The 21,218-nt window shown below is 33.5% G+C and overlaps 1 protein-coding gene across 1 annotated transcript; it reads right to left on the bottom strand.

Annotated features, from left to right (window-relative positions):
• Positions 1-967: 967 nt before the first annotated feature.
• Positions 968-14,446, bottom strand: calb2b (calbindin 2b). The gene is made up of 11 exons (XM_073837202.1): positions 14,010-14,446; positions 11,443-11,519; positions 11,118-11,207; positions 7,907-7,987; positions 6,939-6,995; positions 6,782-6,859; positions 6,648-6,703; positions 6,528-6,567; positions 3,179-3,232; positions 2,779-2,850; positions 968-1,519 (listed from the first exon to the last, which is right to left on the bottom strand). The coding sequence occupies exons 1-11, from the start codon at positions 14,257-14,259 to the stop codon at positions 1,403-1,405; spliced, it is 972 nt and encodes a 323-aa protein (XP_073693303.1). The 5' UTR covers positions 14,260-14,446; the 3' UTR covers positions 968-1,402.
• Positions 14,447-21,218: the final 6,772 nt, after the last annotated feature.

Below are 21,218 nucleotides of genomic sequence, written 5' to 3'. Positions count from 1 at the left end.
GAAAGCATTTTAGATGAATATCCAAGTAAAATGTTTCTGAAAATAACACTTCATGAAAATTTTTTGAAAACATTACTAAATGTCAGTTCATTTTGAACAAAGGTTCTATTAATATTACTTGACTAACCTTGCCAAAACATTAGCCAAAGTTCCCTGTTAGCTGGGTTGATAAACTGCAGGAACAAAAAAAGGAGATATGAGAGAAGCTAGAAAGAGAAGGCTGCATACATAAAGTAACAAACCCAATCGAAGATTTGGTACAAGCAAGAGAATAAGACCATATATCCATTATTATACCACAATGTCATGTTTTGACATAAAAAAAAGACAAGCAAGAGATGCACACATCGAGAACCTTGCCAAAACATTAGCCAAAGTTCCCTGTTAGCTGGGTTGATAAACTGCAGGAAGGTTTCCATGGTTTGCCCTCTCCTCTCAGAAAATGTAATAAAATGCATGTGATCCCAACAGGACAAGCATAAAAATTGCACCTTTAAATTTTGTGGAAGATATTCGGGGTGTAACTGAGAAACTAAAGGCAAAAAAAAAACTGTCTGCATCACCACAATCCTTTTCCTGTTCTATCCTGTATCAGAGATTAATGAAGCACAAAGCACATTCGTACCATGAAAATGAAAAAGATAAGCTCTAAACACTTCATTGTGCTACCGCGCTCGCTTTGGCTTGAAGATGCGCGCCTTCACTTGCAGGCCTGCGAAGATAAGTTAGCCACGTTTGGATTTATCTAAATGGAAAATGAGATCACAGTGCGCCTGAGAAGATGGCACATCCGAACTACGATAATAGGTGCCTGTTATTACTATTATCTGCTTCCAAAACAGTTAGAGCCATAATTAAATTAGAGGCATTAATGGTACCTTGCAAAATATAATCTGAAAATATGGAAATGGTCCTTTATGTAGAGAAAAAGTAAGCTAGATTCTTTAAAGCAGAAGAAACAGTATGGTTTAGAAGGTAAATGTATTATCTGATCTTTATTTCAATAATTCTTTTAGCAGTGTTGGCAAAACAGAACAGTCTACAGTCTTGCTAGGAACAAAAAAAGGAGATATGAGAGAAGCTAGAAAGAGAGGAACTGAGAGAAAGAGAAGGCTGCATACATAAAGTAACAAACCCAATCGAAGATTTGGTACAAGCAAGAGAATAAGACCATATATCCATTATTATACCACAATGTCATGTTTTGACATAAAAAAAGACAAGCAAGAGATGCACACATCGAGAAGCCATATCTTTGGGAAAGGCATGCCACGGAGAGAGAGGGGTACGTTGTGGATGCTGATTAACTTTGACAGGATAAGAGGTGGAACAGAGCCACCACATGCACCTGCTTTGGCTAGATTGGGGTGGGTGAAGGACGTGAGAGTTAAGAACTCAGAGTTCACACTGACGGATCCTTGCATAACACAATCTCCAGCTCTGTGCGGAACAGCTTTCCTCCGTCCGACAACGCCATGATGCTCTTCTTTGAGCTAGCCAGTTTTTTAGGGTCAACAACCTAAAGATGGACACACATACAAGTCTATAAGTATTCAGACTAACCATATTTCTCAATGTGTAATTTAATATTGTGGAGGGGAAATATTTATTTTTACTGTTTTCTAAAAAAATATCTCTTATGCTAAATTTTCAGCAGCCATTACTTAATTCTGTCTGACATGATCCTTCAGAAAACATAAAAATACGCTGATTTGGTGCTTAAGAAACATTTCAAATTCACTTCATAATATTTTTGAGAAAACTGATATTTTTCAGGAATGTTTAATGTATAGAAAGTTTATCTTTTATTTGAATATTTATATTTCATCATAATTTTATATTTAAAATAATTTCATACCATTATTTCTGCAGTTTCAACTGCACAGCATTAGATTGTGTGTAAATGTACTTTTCCATAATATACACTACCAGTCAAAAGTTTTTGAACAGTAAGATTTTTAATGTTAAAGTTACCAAGCCTGCATTTATTTGATTAGAAGTAAAGCAAAAACAGTAAAAATTTGAAATATTTTTACTATTTAAAATAACTGTTTTCTATTTGAATTTATTTTAAAATGTAATTTTAAAAAGGTGAATTTCCAGCATCATTACTCCAGTCACACGATCCTTCAGAAATGTTTCTAATACTGTATTCTGATTTGCTGCTCAAAAAACATTTATTGTTATTATTATTATGAAAACAGCTGAGTAGATTTTTTTTCAGGTTTGATGAATAGAAAGATCCAAATGATAGAAATTAATACTTTTATTTAGCAAGGATGCTTTAAATTGATCAAAGACATTTATAATGTTACAAAAGATTTCTATTTTAGATAAATACTGTTCTTCTGAACTTTCTATTTATTATAAATGAATTCATTAAAATCTACTCAGCTGTTTTCAACATAGTAATAATAATAATAATAATAAATGTTTTTTGAGCAGCAAATGAGAATATTACAATTATTTCTGAAGGATCATGTGACTGGAGAATTGATGCTAAAAATTTAGCTCTGAAATCACAGGAATAAATTAGATATATTCAAATTGAAAACAGTTATTTTAAATAGTAAAATATTTCACATTTTTACTGATTTTGTATTTTGGATCAAATAAATGCAGGGTTGGTGAGCAGAAGAGAATTCTTTAAAAAACATTCAAATCTTACTGTTCAAAAACTTTTGACTAGTAGTGTATATGCAGCTTCAGATGCAGCTTTTGTGCAACTATTTAAAGGAAAAGACTTAACAGAACGCTAAATCAAGTACATCAAGTTACCATTTTATGTCTTTGGTAAAGGTCTCTCAGCAGTGCATCCAGTTCATGTTCATCAATGTAACCATTCCCATCCTGTTAAGGGAAAAGGGACAGAATCAGTTTTACGTACATTCTAAACTATACACACATTAAAAAGTAATTTTCTAAGAGCCTCTTTAACATCTGACATAACATTTTAAAAAATAAATCTTGCAGATGAAAATGATAGTAAAAGTAGACATCTCCACAATGTAAACATGGTATCTGAGAGGATGTGGCAGTTATGGATTTATGGTTGTGTATCATATAGTAGTGCTAAAGTGTTGTTTGTTTCTGTGTGTGTAAATGGTCATGTGTGGATTACTAACCCACAATACAAGACAAATTAACAAGAACACAAGAAATATATACATTATCTAACCTTATCATAATAGGTGAAGATTGCTTCAAATTCTGCAGCAGATAGTTTGAAATCCTGATGATGAAGAAGAAAAAGAGACATTAGTTTATGCCCAGGTATGTATGTACACGCAAAATATAGTGTATATAGAAGGTAATAATGTATTATCAATTTTGTCTTTAGATCTGATTTTGAGGGTCTGAATATTCATAACTAGAAAATAATCCTTCTAATCCTTTGGATTACAACAGAACAGAGCAGCAACATATAGCATCAATGCTACTGTAAAAAATGGATACCATTTGTAAACATGCCAATATAATATAATATAATAATGTGATGCAATCATGCCAAACATTGCAGATAAAACTAATTTAGAAAATGGCTTTGTGTAATACAGAATTCGCATTGATGGTATTCCACTAATGACAGTAATAATATTCAATTTATATCTCATATGCATTGCTTTCTTTTCCATGTATTACATCGGTTTACAATTTATGAGCATTTTATGCCCCTCTGTGTCGTTTTAGAGTGCCTCCTATTCCCCTACTAAATGATGTTTTCCCAGTATATTATTAAATAAATGTAATAAGATTATATAATATTTAGATCATATTTTACACAACTGTATACATAACTGTATTTATTAATCACTTTCAAATAAAAAGCAAAAAAGTCAAATTATTATTAAAATGTTTGGCTATAGAATGATATCCTTTTATGAATATTTTAAATTGTTTTCATGACTGAAAAGGCAACCTATATTTTGACTCTGATAGTGCTATGAGACTGAACTGAACGTAGATCAGTTCTTCCAGCCTTAACTATTTTTAGTTGTTAAGTTGTTGAGGAAAAAAGAGACAGAGAAAAATAAAGAGAGAGAGAGTGTGTGAATGAGAGAGTGAACACCCAGTGAATGTGGGAGACTAGGTCAGATCAGTACATCTCCAGGTTCAAGAATAATCTATGGAGATTATCGTAACTACAGTAGGATTGAAGTAATCCCTATCAAACCATGCTCTCTGTGGCAGAAATCAGTTACCAATCTGCTGTCAGGTTTAGACAAAGGCAAAACCTATAAACACACATACAGTATGAACACACACACACACACAAGCAAACCAATGTACTAAATTCACTGGTAATCACATGATTTCAGCAGAAAACATGCATCTAAAAAAAAAACCTCTTGCCATATTGCAAATCTTATCTCTCTCTTCAGCTCTGACTGTAAACTGCTGCCATTCTACTGTAACTGTACAAACAACTGCCAGCTTCCAGTATATCAGTTTTCAAAACTTGAACTGAATTTATAGCTGAATCGAATTTGTTCATAATTTATAAATTTTGCAACATTGATACTGTTACTGAACTGAATTGAATCAACACTGAGCTGACTCAAGCTGAAAAACGACACTACTGTCTTAGTAGAGCTGCTTGCAGCTAAATAGATTGTTTCATTATAAACTTTTCAGTTATTGAACTGAAATGAACCAACCAATTACTTTTCTAACCCACATTTCTATAAGACCAATTCAGTGTTTGCAAACAGTGATGACTTTTTTGTGGGTGGAGCTTATCTGGTTGCAGAAAATGACAGTTTTCAAGAAGCAGTCTATGAAGCCATGGAAAAAAAGTATAGAAAAATATAAATTTGAGATTATATTTAAAAATTCGGACTTTATTCTTGAAATTCCGATATTAAATCGCACAATTCTGATAAGAAAAAACAACGCGTCATTCTCTCTTTTCCCCTCGGCTCTGTTTTTTCCTCCTGAGAATTGACAAGCTCACTATTGTTGAGTTAAATCGAGTTATAAAGTACGAACTAGGAGATTTAACCCCTTAACTGTCACTCCCATATTTGAACAGAGACGTGAAAATGAAGAATTCAAACTTAAATTTTTATAATTCATTTTGTCATATGATTTTGATGTACATTTTCCATGTTATGAAGTCGATTTTTGAGGTGCACTCTTGTCATAAATTAATAAATTATTTTTCCTACATATTTTGTAACACAAAAAAAGTGTAAAATATCTGTTTAGACCTTTCCAACGATATATGTGACCCTGGACCACAAAACCAGTCATAAGGTTAAATTTTACAAAACTGAGATGTATATAGAATATGAAAGCTCAGTAAATAAGCTTTCTATTGATGTATGGTTTGTTAGGATAGGACAATATTTGGCCGAGATACGTCTATTTGAAAATCTGGGATCTGAGGGTGCAAAAATATCAAAATCCTGAGAAAATCACCTTTAAAGTTGTCCAAATTAGGTTCTTAACAATGCATATTACTAATCAAAAATTACATTTTGATACATTTACAGTAGGAATTTTACAAAAAATCTTCATGGAACATGATCTTTACTTAATTTCCTAATGATTTTTGGCATAAAAGAAAAATCAATAATTTTGACCCATGCAATGTATTTTTGGCTATTGCTACAAACATACCCCAGCGACTTAAGACTGGTTTTGTGGTCCAGGGTCACATATAGTTTGTTATGATTAGATTAAGATTTATTTGTAAAATGGTGAAGTAAACTTTGGCATCCCACAGAGGGGACGATGACAGTTAAAGGGATAAACTTGCATTTGCGAGAAAGAAGTCAGAATTGTGAGATAAAATAAATAAATGTTATGTAAAATGTTAATAGTAATAGGTTTAAAATAACATTATGTCATGCTGTAACTGTAGGGCTAATACAATGCGTCCCCAATGAACAGCATATGTGAATATTATGTAGACACATTGTTTAAATCAAATTTACGCTTTAAAAGTCAAGTAATCGTAGAGTTTTCATCCATAGTCTGTCCGCTTAAACGTCTGTGTTTAACTTTAAATGCCGTCTTTGATGAAAGTATTCTATAAAAATGATCTGCATTCTGATTCTGGCATCAAAAGGCACAAAATATATTTTTTTTATCTTATTCCATGGATTTTACCTGTTTCACTCCACTTGTTACCAGTGTTTTTCTGCCACTACTATGCACACGCATCTGCAAGTGAGCTAACTGTGACGTCTACTACAAATTGGTCTATATATTGTGCTACAATAATCTACAATGACCATTGTGATACAGAGATTTGTACCTTGCAACATCAGTATTTGCACTTAGGTTAGCTGATATATTTCATTGGCTCTATACTTATATTTACATAATGTTTAATCATTTAACAGACACTTTTATCCAAATAAAAAACAAAACAAACTTGCATTGCATTCCCTGGGTATGAGATACATTCCCTGGATCAAACTCATGATCTTATTTTCACTCTCTTCTGACTTGAGCTGCAGGAACACTTCTGACAATAAAGTTGAATTGAATCAAACATTATGAACGCAGCTTGATCTTACCTGAAACTTGAGCAGAAAATTCTCCTGCACAGGAAGCAATCTGAAGAAAAAATATAACAAAATTGTATACAATATTGCATTAATATGCATTCACGTCAATTCACTCTAAAGACTTCTCACCTAGCCATTTCAGACAATCCTAGTTTCCCATCACCATTCAGGTCAAACATTTTAAGCTGCAGAACAAAAGCACAAATTAAAGACTGGCTGTGTATGTGTGTGCATGTTTGTGTGTGAATTGTGTGTCTACTCACTATGGTTTCTGTATATTCATTGAGTTTCTTGTCATCATAATGTCTGTTTGCTTTCTTCAGCAGATCTGAGAGAAAGCCCTGAGGAAAAGAAATCATTTTATTTAGTAATGGATCTATAATAGGCATAGGAAGTTCAGTGTGACCTATTGAGTTATACCTTCAGTTCATTGGCTTCAATGTATCCGCTACGGTCAGTATCATATTTTCTCCATGCCTGAAAAAGGAAACAATAGCTTTAAGACACCTCCACACTTCCCACACGTATACATGTACAGATCCTTTGCCCTCTAAAAGGTGAAACAGACAGGGTTTCAAACTAAAATGTTCTGATTTGTAGTGATTATGTCCTCTTGATTAAACCAGTGTATTTGGTATTTGGGAATTACACTGGGATTACTGGCAAGCTGATCTAATGGGGAGAAAAACCCACCTGCCCTGATTTACTAGGATGTGTATCGCATTGTACTGTATGTGTGTGTAAAATGTCTTTATCGTGTCCACACTTCTAAACAGTTGATCCTCTTCTACAACTCAGATGTTCAACAGAATGAACATGCTTTGTATTATTTACAAAATCACCATGTTGTACAAATGAACGTCCATTAACCCAGTTACTCACACATATACACACTGTGTTGCTTTATGTATTGCAGGCCATTCATAATGGATAACCTACTGCAAATAGAGTTTTCTAGCCCTTTCTCTGTCTTTCTTTCACTCAAATGCACACAAAGGCACCTCAGCTACTGAAAAATATTTAATTTTTACAATAAGACTAATAACTGTTGCAACTATTGATTAATCACATAAAAATAAAGGGTTTTTATTAGCATCAATGGTTCTATGAAGAACCTTGAACATCCATGGAATCTTTCAAATGCAGAAAAGGTTCTATATAGTCGAAAAAGGTTCTTTAGATTTTTTAAATGGTTCTTTTAGGAACTGTTCACTAAAAGGTTCTTTAGGGAACCAAAAATGGTTCTTCTATGGCATCACTGCAAAAACATCCTTTTAGAACCCTTATTTTTAAGAGTGTTTTAGAGGTTATTAATCATATCAGTTCAAATCTCTACAGATCAGGATATCCATAAGATATGGCAACAAAATAATCACTGTGTTACGTACTGTCATAAACTCTGCACTGGATCCCACAAACTGTCTGAAGCATAAAAGAAAATTCTCCTCTGTTGGCAGGATCTGGGCCAGCTGAAAAAGATAAAAAGAGAAAGAATTATTGTATTAATCAATGGTGTAAAATCTATCTGTCTATATAAAAACCAAATATGAAAACTAAATATGTTTTCTTTTCGAAAGCACTACATTTAGACTTCTATAATTCCATTGAAAGGGATTTCAGCACCATGGACAGCTGCACAGTGGAGCACAAAGCTCTTATCCAAAGCATCCCTTTTGCTACACGATCAACCAAGTGCTGCTGTCTGAGTTGATGCCTGTGTATAAAGCCTATCTGCCTGGCTTAAGAAGAGAGTGTCTGCAAGGGCTGGACAGGGATGAGAGACCATTTCATGCTCTTGGTTATCTTTTCGGGCCTCAACAGAGGAGCTCATCATTGCTGAACTGCTGAAGGGACACTAAACCGTACCAAACCGAAAAGTCAGAAAAGCTCTGAAGCCATCTGTCTACGACAAGTTCCACCTCTTGAGTGCTCTGACACACAAACCTGGGCCTGGAGGATCTCCTTTTGTCTATGTAGCAAAAAGTACTTTATAAGCCTTACAATCGATCTGATGTTTTTTTCAATACATGGATGTGTATTGTATTACAACACATGGGACAAATATAGTTGTATGATCATGAAATGCTTATTCTATATCTGAAACATATAGTATATAGATCATAAAAGTTCAATAAAATGCATAAATGCATTCTTAGTTTGTTGTTAATCCTAATGCTGGATTGACTATACACTACCAGTCAAAAGTTTTTGAACAGTAAGATTTTTAATGTTTTATTAAAGAATTCTCTTCTGCTCACCAAGCCTGCATTTATTTGATCTAAAATACAGCAAAAGCAGTAATATTGTTAAATATTTTTACTATTTAAAATAACTGCTTTCTATTTAAATATTATTTAAAATGTAATTAATTCCTGTGATCAAAGTTCAATTTTCAGCATCATTATTCATAACAGGCTTCAGTGCCACGTGATCCTTAGAAATCAATCTAATATGCTGATTTGCTGTTCAAGAAACATAAAAAATAAAATAAAATAATAATAATATACACACACATATATATATATATTTTTTATTAATATTAATATTTTATTATTCAGTTGAGTATTTTTTTAGGATTCTTTGATGAACAGAAAGATCAGCATCTGAAATAAAAATATCATACACTACAGAATTCAAAAACTAAATTTTAATTTTATTTTATTTTATTTATATATGTTTTATAGAAATTAATACTTTTATTTAGCAAGGATGCTTTGATTTGAGCAAAAGTGTTTTAAGTTAAATGTCTTTAAGTAAAGACATTTATAATATAAAAAACTGAAGAAATTCTACTCAGCTGTTTTCAACATAATAATAAATGTCTTTGAGCAGCAAATCATAATATTAGAATGATTTCTGAAAGATCATGTGACTGGAGTAATGATGCTAAAAAAATCTGCTTTGAAATCACAGGAATAAATTACATTTTAAATAGTAAAAATATTTCAGAATTGTACTGTTTTGGCTGTACTTTGGATCAAATAAATGCAGGCTTTAAGAAAAACATTAAAAATCTTACTGTTCGAAAACTTTTGACTGGTAGTGTAGATCATGAAGAACAGATTGTTTAATGTTTTGAAAAAAATAACGTCTCTTATGCTCATCAAAGCTGCATCAAAAACACAGTAAAAACTGTAATAATGTGAAATATTATTACGATTTAAAATATATGTTCTCTATTTTTATATATATTAAAATGCAATTTATTCCAGCTGAATTTTCAGCAGCCATTACTCCAGTCTTCAGTGTCACATGATCCTTCAGAAATTGTTCTAATATGTTGATTTAATGCTCAAGAAACATTTCTTATTTTATAAATACTGAAAACAGTTTTGCTGCTTAAGCTGTGCAGCTTTATTTTGTGGAAATACAGAAATATGTGACACTTTTTTTAGTGTTTTTTAATGAGTAGAAAATTAAAAAGAGTGGCATTTATTTGATACAGAAATTGTATACCATTATTAATGTCTTTACCTACCTACTCCTATTCAATCTTTAAATTTTTTTACTTAGGTGTTTACAGCTATTCAGTACAATAAATTTGCTTCCTCTAAAAAGTCATCTCTATTCTGTTGATTATTGTTCCTCTGCTAACAGATACTTAAATCAAATGTTTGTTGTTCATACCAGTAAGAATGAAAAACCTACTTTTAAAGATAACTTCTATCTTTAAGTCGAGCAGAAAGCTCTAAAAAACTGGAAAGCAGAAGATGACAGATATGACAATCCCAATATGGCTAATCTGCAGTTCCAGCTTAGATTCACATGTTGCACACAGAAGAACAGATCATTGACTCATACAAGCCTTGAAAAGCGGTCTGAATGAGCAGCTGAAATCCTGACAGCTTTTAAGATAAAGCAGTATGTTTGAGAATGTTGGAGATTTTGTACCAGCTTGAAAACAGTAAAACTGCCTGAAGTTTGAGTGAAAAACATTCTATCACTTATGGACCACAACTAAGAAGATTTTCTTCATAATGATTTGATCATTTATATATAACCACCTCCCTTCTACATTAACTGCATGGTCTCCAACTAAGTAAGCTTTAATCTGCTGCATGGAGAGGCTCCTTTCATCCTTTCAAAACCATTTTACCTCTACTAAGCTATATAAGACGCAAACAGTTCAAGGGAAAGAAATGTACCACCACTAAAAACATTCAAAACAACCTAACCTGCCAAAAAACATAATAGCTTTGTAACTAAAGCATGCTGACATTAATTGGAGAAAGGAAGGAGCTCATATGTTCATGCAGTCTCTATGACTGGATTAGTGAGGTTTTTCTTCCAGCATAAATCATTTGATTCATTCATTCGTGCCGTCATCATGATGGACGTCCCCCCATCCTCTCCCTCCCCTTCATCCATCTCTCCCTCCACTCATTCCTCTCACCGCCCCCCGCCCTTGATCATTCCATCATCCCCTCGAAAGATGCCACCTTCTGGCCTCTCCTTCTAGCCCCTAATCTGCCCTCACTGTCCTCTATATATGCCTTCCTGGTGTTCTATCTTCCAATCTCAGAATGTTCTCTCTCCAGAGCTTCAAACCAATGCTGTGGCTTTATTTTAGCAAGTAAAGTGAAAAGGGGTGAAATTTACCTCTGACATCTCAATCTTCCCATCACCGTTCTCATCGAACTTTTGCATAAACTCTTTCATCCTGTCTTTGAACGACGCATTTGAAGGATCCTGAAAACCAACCAAACATGTCTGATATGTAAAACACAATTAAAAACCATTTGTTTTCAAATAGTACAAGAGAAGTGTCATTTTATGTTAAAATATTTAAAAAAACAGAAATTGTATTGACATTAGAAAAGATCAGCCAGATGGCATGTGCATTAAGATTAATCTCAACATCTCGTTCTGTAGTACTGTATGTGATATTCAGATACCACTTGCAGCTGCAGCTGATGTGACTCACCACACTTGTAGTTTTCCTTGCTAGCTCGAGCTCACGAATGAAATGTTCCAGTTCCTTCCCTTCAATGCAGCCATTTCCTAGAAAAAAATGAACTGAAGTTTATTCATTTATTAAATTATGAGTGTAACCGAACATCCAAGACACAGATGCGGTTCAACTCACATTCTCTAATATAACTTGACAATCAGTCTCACTTTATTAATGAAATGAGGATCTAACACTAGTTCTTGTTTTGTTGGTTTAAACTGCTGAAGGACAAATGCAGATTATAGATAAATCACTAAAGCTACAAAGGGATTTCATTCCTCTGAAACAATGCCTGGGTATACAGGGAAAAATCTTACATCTTATACACAACTCACAGTTGATACATTTTTAATTGATCTAGTTCATTTCAACTTGCATGAAAGTGATAACTGATGTTAAAGAATAACTATTTCCAAATTGCTAAAAACTAGCCTAAGATCATCTAAAAAAACATTTTATTTGTTTTAGCGGGTTTGTTGGTTTTAGAGAGTTGTCGATACTATTTTAGCTGGTCAGGCTAGCCTTATACCAGCGAAGACCAGAAAACTAGCTTTGGTGGGTTAATATGTTATCAGCAGATTAGTAGAAACATCTTAAAGGGATAGTTCACCCAAAAATGAAAAAAATTGTCAATAATTACTCACCTTCAAGTCGTTCCAAAACTGTAAGACCTTCGTCTTCGGAACACAAATGAAGATATTTTTATGAAATCCGAGAGCTTTCTGACCCTCCAAGGGTCCTACCATGTTCAAGGTCCAGAAAGGTACAAAGAACATCATCAAAATAGTCCATGTGACATCAGTGGTTCAACTTTAATATTATAAAGCTATGAGAATACTTTTTGTGCGCAAAATAACTGAAATAACAACTTTATTCAACAATTCTTCTCCTCCTCTTCTTGCGCCATTTTGGAGAGTACCATGACGCATACGCATGCTTGATCTGCACATAAACGTATTCTCGTAGCTTTATAAAATTACAGTTGAACCACTGATGTCACATGGACTATTTTGTCAATGTTTTTGGGACCTTTCTGGTCCTTGAATGAGGACCCTTGATGTCTATGCAGGGTTAGAAAGCTCTCGGATTTCATTAAAATATCTTAATTTGTGTTCTGAAGACTAACAAAGCTCTTACAAGTTTTGAACCACATGAGGGTAAGTAATTAATGACAGAATTTTCATTTTTGGGTGAACTATCCCTTTAAGTGTGTACCAATTTGTTATAGATATATATCACTCCCAAACATAAACCAACCTAAGATGTTTGCTGGTCTTAGCCTGGTCATTCATTCAGCTGGTAAGGTTGGGAGACCAACTGGCTGACCAGTTAATCCAGCTGAATGCCAGCTTCGCCATGATGGGAGACCATCTTGACCAGATGAAGACGAGACTGGGATACCAGTTTAAACCTAAACTAAAAAAAAAAAGCAAACCATCTTAGGGCTGCTTTGAGATGTAGTTTTATTTCCAGCAGGAACGCCTCTCTCTCAACCCCCGCCCATAACTTTTCATCTTCATAGTCTCTCAAACGCTGACGCATAAATCAATTGGAAGGAAAGATTCCATTCCCGAGCGTAATCAATAATGCCAACAATGCCTGTGAGGCAAAATTTACTGAGCTGCGAAAACGCGTGCTTAACGCTGAAAGAAGTTAACAGGGCGATAGCAGGCAATCATCCCACTGGCGCTTTTTCAATTTCCCTGAATAATTCAAGAATACGCTTGTGCGTAAAACTGCATTGCATATTGCACGAGGACTCCACTTGCGTTAGCGTCCTCCTAGATCACTGTTGCCAGATCCCGCAAAACAAACAACCTGTTTAAAATTAGCATAAACATTACTTTTTTGTGCTGTGTGGGGCAAGCAATATATGAAACGGCATTCTGCATATAGGAATCACTTATCAAAACAATCCCAAACTACGATTGTCCATAACAGCCTATTCAAAAGCGACTTTATAGAAAAAGAAGCTCATAATACGCGAACGTGGCAACAGTCTAGATCAGGGTTCCTCAAATCTTATTCATCAAGATTTGAGGATCCCTGGTCTAGATGCTCACATACTTGCATTTACATTTTTAAACGTGCAACGCAATGAACCAACCTAAAAAAAAAATAAAAAACATAGCCTACATGTATATGCGGTACCGCAAAGAAATATAATTTCGTATATGCATGAGTTTTAATCCAGAAATTAAACGAGTAAATTTATAATAATACTACTAATAAAAAAAAGTTTAATTATTCGCTAGACAAGAATACATAAGTATTTCTCCACCACTACTCTTTCCATAAATAAATCGTATTCTGGCTACTTAGTAAATTCGGTTATTGCTTAGATTATATTTTTTGATTGTCCTCATTATATTCTTTAATATTTTAACATGGTAAATACAGAATTTATTTAAAGTGAATTAAAGTTGAATTAATTGTAGACATTAATCAAATGCAATACAAAAATTAGTTTGGATATAAGTAATAGCCTCCGATGTACAACTAAACTATGAACGCGTTTCGTCCCGGGACGTTAGACTCACCGTCAGCATCGAATTTATTCCAGATGTCGAGAAACTGGGTAGCAGTAAGTTCCGCCAGGTGCAAATGAATAGGCTCTGGTGCTTTATTCGCCATATCAGTTGTTTTTCTTTCCCTTCTTTTTTCAAAGAAACAAGTGTCCTGTCTTTGAAGCACTCCTCTGTCTACCCCAATGCGAGTCACTGGAAGTATCCCGACAGAGACGGCAGTTTTAACCCCCTCCGTAACTGCTGAAGTCTGCAGTTCATACATCCACCGATAGGCGGCATCACATAGCGCGTTTAAAAGCAGATTCAGCAGTCGAGTTCATTCAATCCGTATTCTAGGAGCATCACAGCAGGATTATGGAAATTAATTCAAATGTTAACAAATCCTATGAGTTTGTACGCTTCTACGAGCAGAGAATAGCATCAAAGTTTCCTAAAGCATATTGACAGTGACCAGCAATGACTGTAGTCGTTAAAATACATATGGAATACATATCGACATTTTGTACATGAGTACATGAATGTACTCTTCAAAATTATTGAAAAATACATTGTTCATTATTATGCTTGCCCAAACCACATGATAGATAGATAGATAGATAGATAGATAGATAGATAGATAGATAGATAGATAGATAGATAGATAGATAGATAGATAGATAGATAGATAGATAGATAGATAGATAGATAGATAGATAGATAGATAGATTTTTGGCTATAAAATTATTTCCGGGGGGATTTTGTAAAATATCATAAAATGTCCGGGTTTTTTACCTCATTTCACTGACCGTCATTAATTCAACACTTTAAATGCAGCCACTGCCCACCGGCATTATTCTGAGGTACCTGTCTGATGAAGTGAAAGACCCAATTGTCAAAACAAAACAAACGAGGAGCTGCGCTGCAGAGCCATAGAGAAACAGAGTTGCGACACGCTTTGATCTCGCCGCCGCGCGATCACGTGGTTCATGGAGCTCTCAATAGTTCCAAACAACTCCCCGCTGTCAATGTGTTTGAATGGGTTTAAGTAGGATAGACAGCAGTTTTTCTATATTTGCAGCAATTTCGAGTAATTATTAACACATAATGTACATTGATTGTGTATTGATAACTACTCTGAATACGCTTTACAATCGCATTTTATTCTGGGGAGTGAAAAAGAGACATAATTAATATGTTCTCATACTCTTTGGCAGTCAAATGTGACCAAACACCTTAAGTCTAACTTTTATTCAATTAAATAATTCTAATATATAGTTAAGTTCTATTTAGTTTATATTTTGAGGAGATTACTAAATAATACATGCAATAATGATCCTGACCATTTAAAAGATAACATTTTCTAATATAGTATTTATATTACAGTTAGTGTAAAATTGAAGTTAGTTAAATACATTTGAATGTGTATTTGGACATGATCAAACACTCTTTTTTTTAAAATAAACATTCTTTTTTTATGTGTTTCGATTTAACGATTTAATGTTAAATAAAAAATAATAATTTACTCGTGTTATTTTATGATATTCAAATATACAATATAAGTGAATATTATAAAGGGAAAGCAAATGTGGCATTTAACATAATAGAAAAGATGAAAATAGTGTTTTTAAAACAAAACAAAACAAGGCAACCAGTTGTCAAGCCCATCCTGGGGAGGGTGTCCTCTTTTTGGATTCTCAGAATATGTTCACCCTAAGATAGATAGATAGATAGATAGATAGATAGATAGATAGATAGATAGATAGATAGATAGATAGATAGATAGATAGATAGATAGATAGATAGATAGATAGATAGATAGATAGATAGATAGATAGATAGATAGATAGATAGATAGATAGATAAGCGCCTTTATTTCCATAACTTAATCTCCTACTGTATGCTGAATATGTCAGATAAGTCTGGTTTAGCAGCATTACAATAATGTTCGTGTGTTGTGTATGAATCTATAGGGGCTACAGGATTTTCATTCCCTCCCCACCATCCCCCATTTTCCAACATCTGAACCAATGAACACATCAGTCTATTTATAGGGGGAAAAAAGAGAAAATGAGACAGAAACAGAATGTTTGGGAAAGCACCGGGATTACAAGATGATGGGAGAAACTGAAAAGGCAAAATGGACAGGAATTGGCTACACCATAACAAGCAATAAACAGCAATCTCAGTAAGAGATTGCGCATAAACTAAATAAATCAGTGTAATTTCTCTCAATTACCGATCAATCTCACACACTTACTTGTCTCAGCAGTTTGGACTCGAGGACTGCAGATCCTGGCTGAGTTGGTGAATCGGTTTTCATGCAGCACTTCTTCATGATTACCTTTGAAAAGCCTGTTATAAGCCTGTATGACATGATTAGTGATGAGAGACGCAAACAGCAAACACCTGCAGGAGGATATGCTGGCAAGCCCCTTGGAACTGCACTTATGCACTTAATGCTATAGAGAAAAAAACATTTAAGAGATTAAAAGGGAGGAATCAAAAAGGTTGGCAGAGATTTTTTTAAAAAGAAAAAATGTTAACGTTGTTGAGAAATTTGGGGTTGGTAAGATTTTTAAAAATGTTTTTTAAAAGAAGTCACTTATGCTCAGCAAAGCTGTATTTATTTCCTTTAAAATACATTAAACAGTTTACAACTTAAAATACCTCTTCAAAAGTTTACATACACTTGATTCTTAATACTGTGTTGTTACCTGAATGATCCACAATTGTATTATTTTTTTTTTTAGATAGTTGTTCTTGAGTCCCTTATTTGTCCTGCCTGCTGTTCTTCAGAAAAGTCCTTTAGGTCCTACGCATTCTTTGGGTTTACAGCATTTTTGTGAATTTGAACCCTTTCCAACAATGACTGTATTATTTTGAGATCCATCTTTTCACACTGAGGACTATTTCAACTATTACAAAAGGTTCAAACGCTCACTGATGCTTCAGAAGGAAACACAATGCATTAAGCCAGGGGTATAAACTTTTGAATGGAATGTGGACACTTTTTTCGTATTTTGCCTAAATATCATTTTTTTTTTTCATTTAGTACTGCCCTTCAGAAGCTACAGAAGATACTTACATACTCCACAGTAGACAAAATAAGTTATATTTACACTGTAAAAAGATTTCACTAGTTTCAACTTGAAAACTTAAGTTCAGCAGCTGCTTTAAAGTTTTAAGTTAAATCAACTTAAAACTTTAAGTTATTCCAACTCACGACAATAAAATTAGTTAAAATGACTTGTACTTTTAAGTTGATTTAACTTATGAGTTGAAATTACTTGTAGTTTTATGTTGATTTAACTTAAAATGTTAAGGCAGCTGCTGAACTTATGTTTTTAAGTTGAAACTGGTGACAACTTTTTACAGTGTACCCATATCTTCAAATTCAAAAAGTTTTTTTTAATTCTTAATGCATTGTTTATTTTTCTTTTGAAGCGTCAGTGAGTGTTTGAACCTTCTGTAATAGTTGCATATGAGTCCCTCAGTTGTCCTCAATATGAAAAAATGGATCTCAAAATTATACAGTCATTGCTGGAAAGGGTTCAAACACACAAAAATGGTGAAAAACCGAAGAAGGTAGGATTTTTCTGAAGAATAGCAGGCAGTTTAAGTGTTCAGGACAAACAAGGAACTCATGAACAACTGTGGGTCATTCAGGTAACAACCCAGTATTAAGAACCGATATATATATTTGTATATCATGAAAATAAAAATTTCAATTAATCGATTAATCGATTTGACAGCCCTAATTTAAAATAAAGAAATAATTAATTCCTGTAATGGCAAACCTGAAATTTCAACAGCCATTACTCATACAGTTTCCAAAGTCACATGATCCTTCAGAAATCACTCGAATATGCTGATTTCGTGCTCAAAACAGTTGAAAACAGTTGTGATGCTTAACATTTTTGTAGAAACCATTATGAATTTTTAAAGAATTCTTTGAGAAAATTTCAAAATTGCATGTACTTGAAACAGAAATCTTTTGTAACAATGTAAATGTTTACTGCTATTTCATCAATTTAATGCATCCTTGCTGGATAAAATTATTAATTTCTTTTAAAAAATGAAACTTTATTGACTCTATATTTAGCTGTAGTTTCTGACATTCATAACATTCCCAAAATAGCATATTGCACAATGTTCATTCAGTAAATCGTAAATATCTAAAATAAATAATAATAGATACATATCTTAATACAAATGATGACCAGCTGCAGTTCCTACCTTAGCCTACATTAAAAACAAACAAAAATAAAAAAGTGCTATGCACAAGCAGGTTTTAATATCTAGGGTACTATTTCCCATATTCCAACTAAGTGACAGCGATGGCTGTCCTTCTGCCACCAGAAAACATGATCTGATGCAATAGATTGGCGTGTGTTCAGCGTTAGAGCTCAGCAAAGAGAATCTCCCTAGAATCAGACCGACGATTCCATCTGCCAAATGTACCCACATATGTAGAACGTTGTTCATCTGATGTAAGGGATAATAAAGTTTTTAGGCTATACAGTATTTTTGGCCAAACACATGCAGAACACACACATATGTGCTTGATCCTCACCAAAGTCAAGATTAAGCTGGGCCACGTCTGCCACATTCATGTGATCTGTGATGAGCATGATGTCACCAACATTAAAACACCTCCTGCTGCATTAGTGACCATAAAAATGAAATGTTCACACTCAGCAATCTAAGACACGCACAGGGAAACCATGCTCATACTGTACACTCATATATGCATGCATGAGTGTATCAAGTCCCACCACTTCAACTATACAAAAAAGAAAGGTTCCAAAAAGGCTTCTACAGCCCGATGCTTTTTTAGAAACCATCTATATGTGCTTCAAAGAACCACGGATGGCCTACTTTTGCTAATGGAAGATATTTACAACCAACATACTGACCAGCATCCATCATTATGACGCTTTTATCTTCAAGCCATTGCTTCTGGATAAAATACAAGTCCTCTGTTCATAACACTGCCTTCTCTAGTCAAAGTACTATTGTTTGAATCAGGAGAGAAATATGCACAGATCATGCAGTGCTTGTCAAAACAGTTCTAAACAAATACACTACCAGTCAAAAGTTTTTGAACAGTAAGATTTTTAATGTTTTTTAAAGAACTCCAAGTCTGCATTTATTTGATCCAAAGTACAGCAAAAACAGTAAAATTGTTATCATTTCAAATAACTTTTCCATTTGAATATATTTTATTTATTCCTGTGATCAAAGCTAAATTTTCAGCATCATTACTTCAGTCTTCAGTGTCACATGATCCTTCAGAAATCATTCTAATATGCTGATTTGCTGTTCAAGAAACATTTTTTATTATTCTTATTATACATTTTTAAAACAGAGTTTTTCAGGATTCTTTGATGAATAGAAATATCCAAAGATCAGCATTTGTCTGAAATAAAAAGCTTTTGTATTATACCATTTAAAAGCTTGGAGTCAGTATTTTTATTTTTATTTTTTTTTGGCAAAGAAATTATAGAAATTAATACTTTCATTTAGCAAGGATATTTTAGATGATAAAGACATTTCTAATGTTACAAAAGGTTTCTATTTCAGATACATGCTGTTATTCTGAAATTTCTATTCACCAAAGAAACCGGAAACATTATATGTAGCTGTTTTAACATATATAAACATTTATTATTATTATTATTTATATATATATATATATATATATATATATATATATATATATATAGAGAGAGAGAGAGAGAGAGAGAGAGAGAGAGAGAGAGAGAGAGAGAGAGAGAGAGAGAGAGAGAGAGAGACACAAATCAGATATTAAAATGATTTCTGAAGGATCATGTGACTGGAGTAATGATGCTAAAAATTCAGCTTGAAATCACAGGAATAAATTATATTTTAAAATATATTCAAATAGAAAACAGTTATTTTAAATAGTAAAAGTATTTCAAAATTTGACTGTTTTTGCTGTACTTTGGATCAAATAAATGCAGCCTTGGTGAGCAAAAGAGACTTTTTTTAAATATGAAAAATCGTACTGTTTCAAAAAAACTTTTGACTGGTGTTTCAATGGTTTTTGATGTGAGAGGACAACGAAAGATTACATTTTCCAGTGAAGGAATCATTATTACGCATTAAAATTTTGACCAGAAAAGACAGTTTAATGTTAAATATGTCTTGATGGATTTTTTTATTTTATTTTTCTCAGAAACAAAACACAACTTTTAACTTTATAAGACATTAATCGATAGACTTGTGGATTACTTGTGGATTCATTTGATGTTTTTATCAGCTGTTTGATACACATTCAGACGGCACCCATTCACTGCAGAGGATACACTGATGAATAAGTGATGTAATGCTAAATTTCTCCAAATCTGTTTTATATAAAGAAACAAATAATTTTTTTAGCGAATTTTTATTATTGGGTAAACTATTCCTTAAGGTGCAACAACAAACCATTAAAGAACTTTTTTTAGTTTTTGTATAGTAGGCAAGACATGTTTAATTAGCAAGACAGCGGACAGAAAAAAAGATAAGCGATTAAAAGGATAGTTCACCCAAAAATAAAAATTTTGTCATTAAAAGAAGATATTTTGAACACAAAAGAAGATATTTTGATGAATGTTGGTAACCAAACAGTTGCTTGTAGCCACTGACATTGATAGATTTTTCTCCATATTATGGAAGTCAATGGCTACCAGCAACTGTGTTACCAACATTCTTCAAAATGTCTTCTTTTGTGTTGTGCTCATACAGGTTTGAAACTACTTGAGGGTTAGCAAACGCTGACCGAATTTCAGAACTATCCCTTTAAAGAGTTCTTGAGTCACAGATTTATTTCTCTGAGTTTAAACAACAAAGCTTAAAAAGGTTCAATTTAGTCAATCTTCTGAAAGAGTTATGTGTGCTGACTAAACAAAAACTGCCACTCAGAGCGCTCAGGCTGAAGCCCTAATAGTAATGGATGTGTCTGTACACACACTCTCTCTCTCTCTCTCTCTCTCTCTCACACACACACACACACACACACACACACACACACACACACACACACACACACACACACACACACACACACACACACACACACACACACACACACACACACACACACACTCACACAGACAGAAATCAGTGGAACTTTCCAAATTACAGTTGGCCCGTTTTAGTCAGGAACAGGAGAATGCGCACACACACTTTTAGAGACAAAGGGATATGTTTATGATGTCTGGAAAATATGTGTGTGAA

Source organism: Garra rufa, chromosome 3 (assembly GCF_049309525.1).
Source record: "Garra rufa chromosome 3, GarRuf1.0, whole genome shotgun sequence".
Lineage (NCBI taxonomy): Eukaryota > Metazoa > Chordata > Actinopteri > Cypriniformes > Cyprinidae > Garra > Garra rufa.
This window is presented reverse-complemented; position numbering and strand designations above follow the sequence as displayed.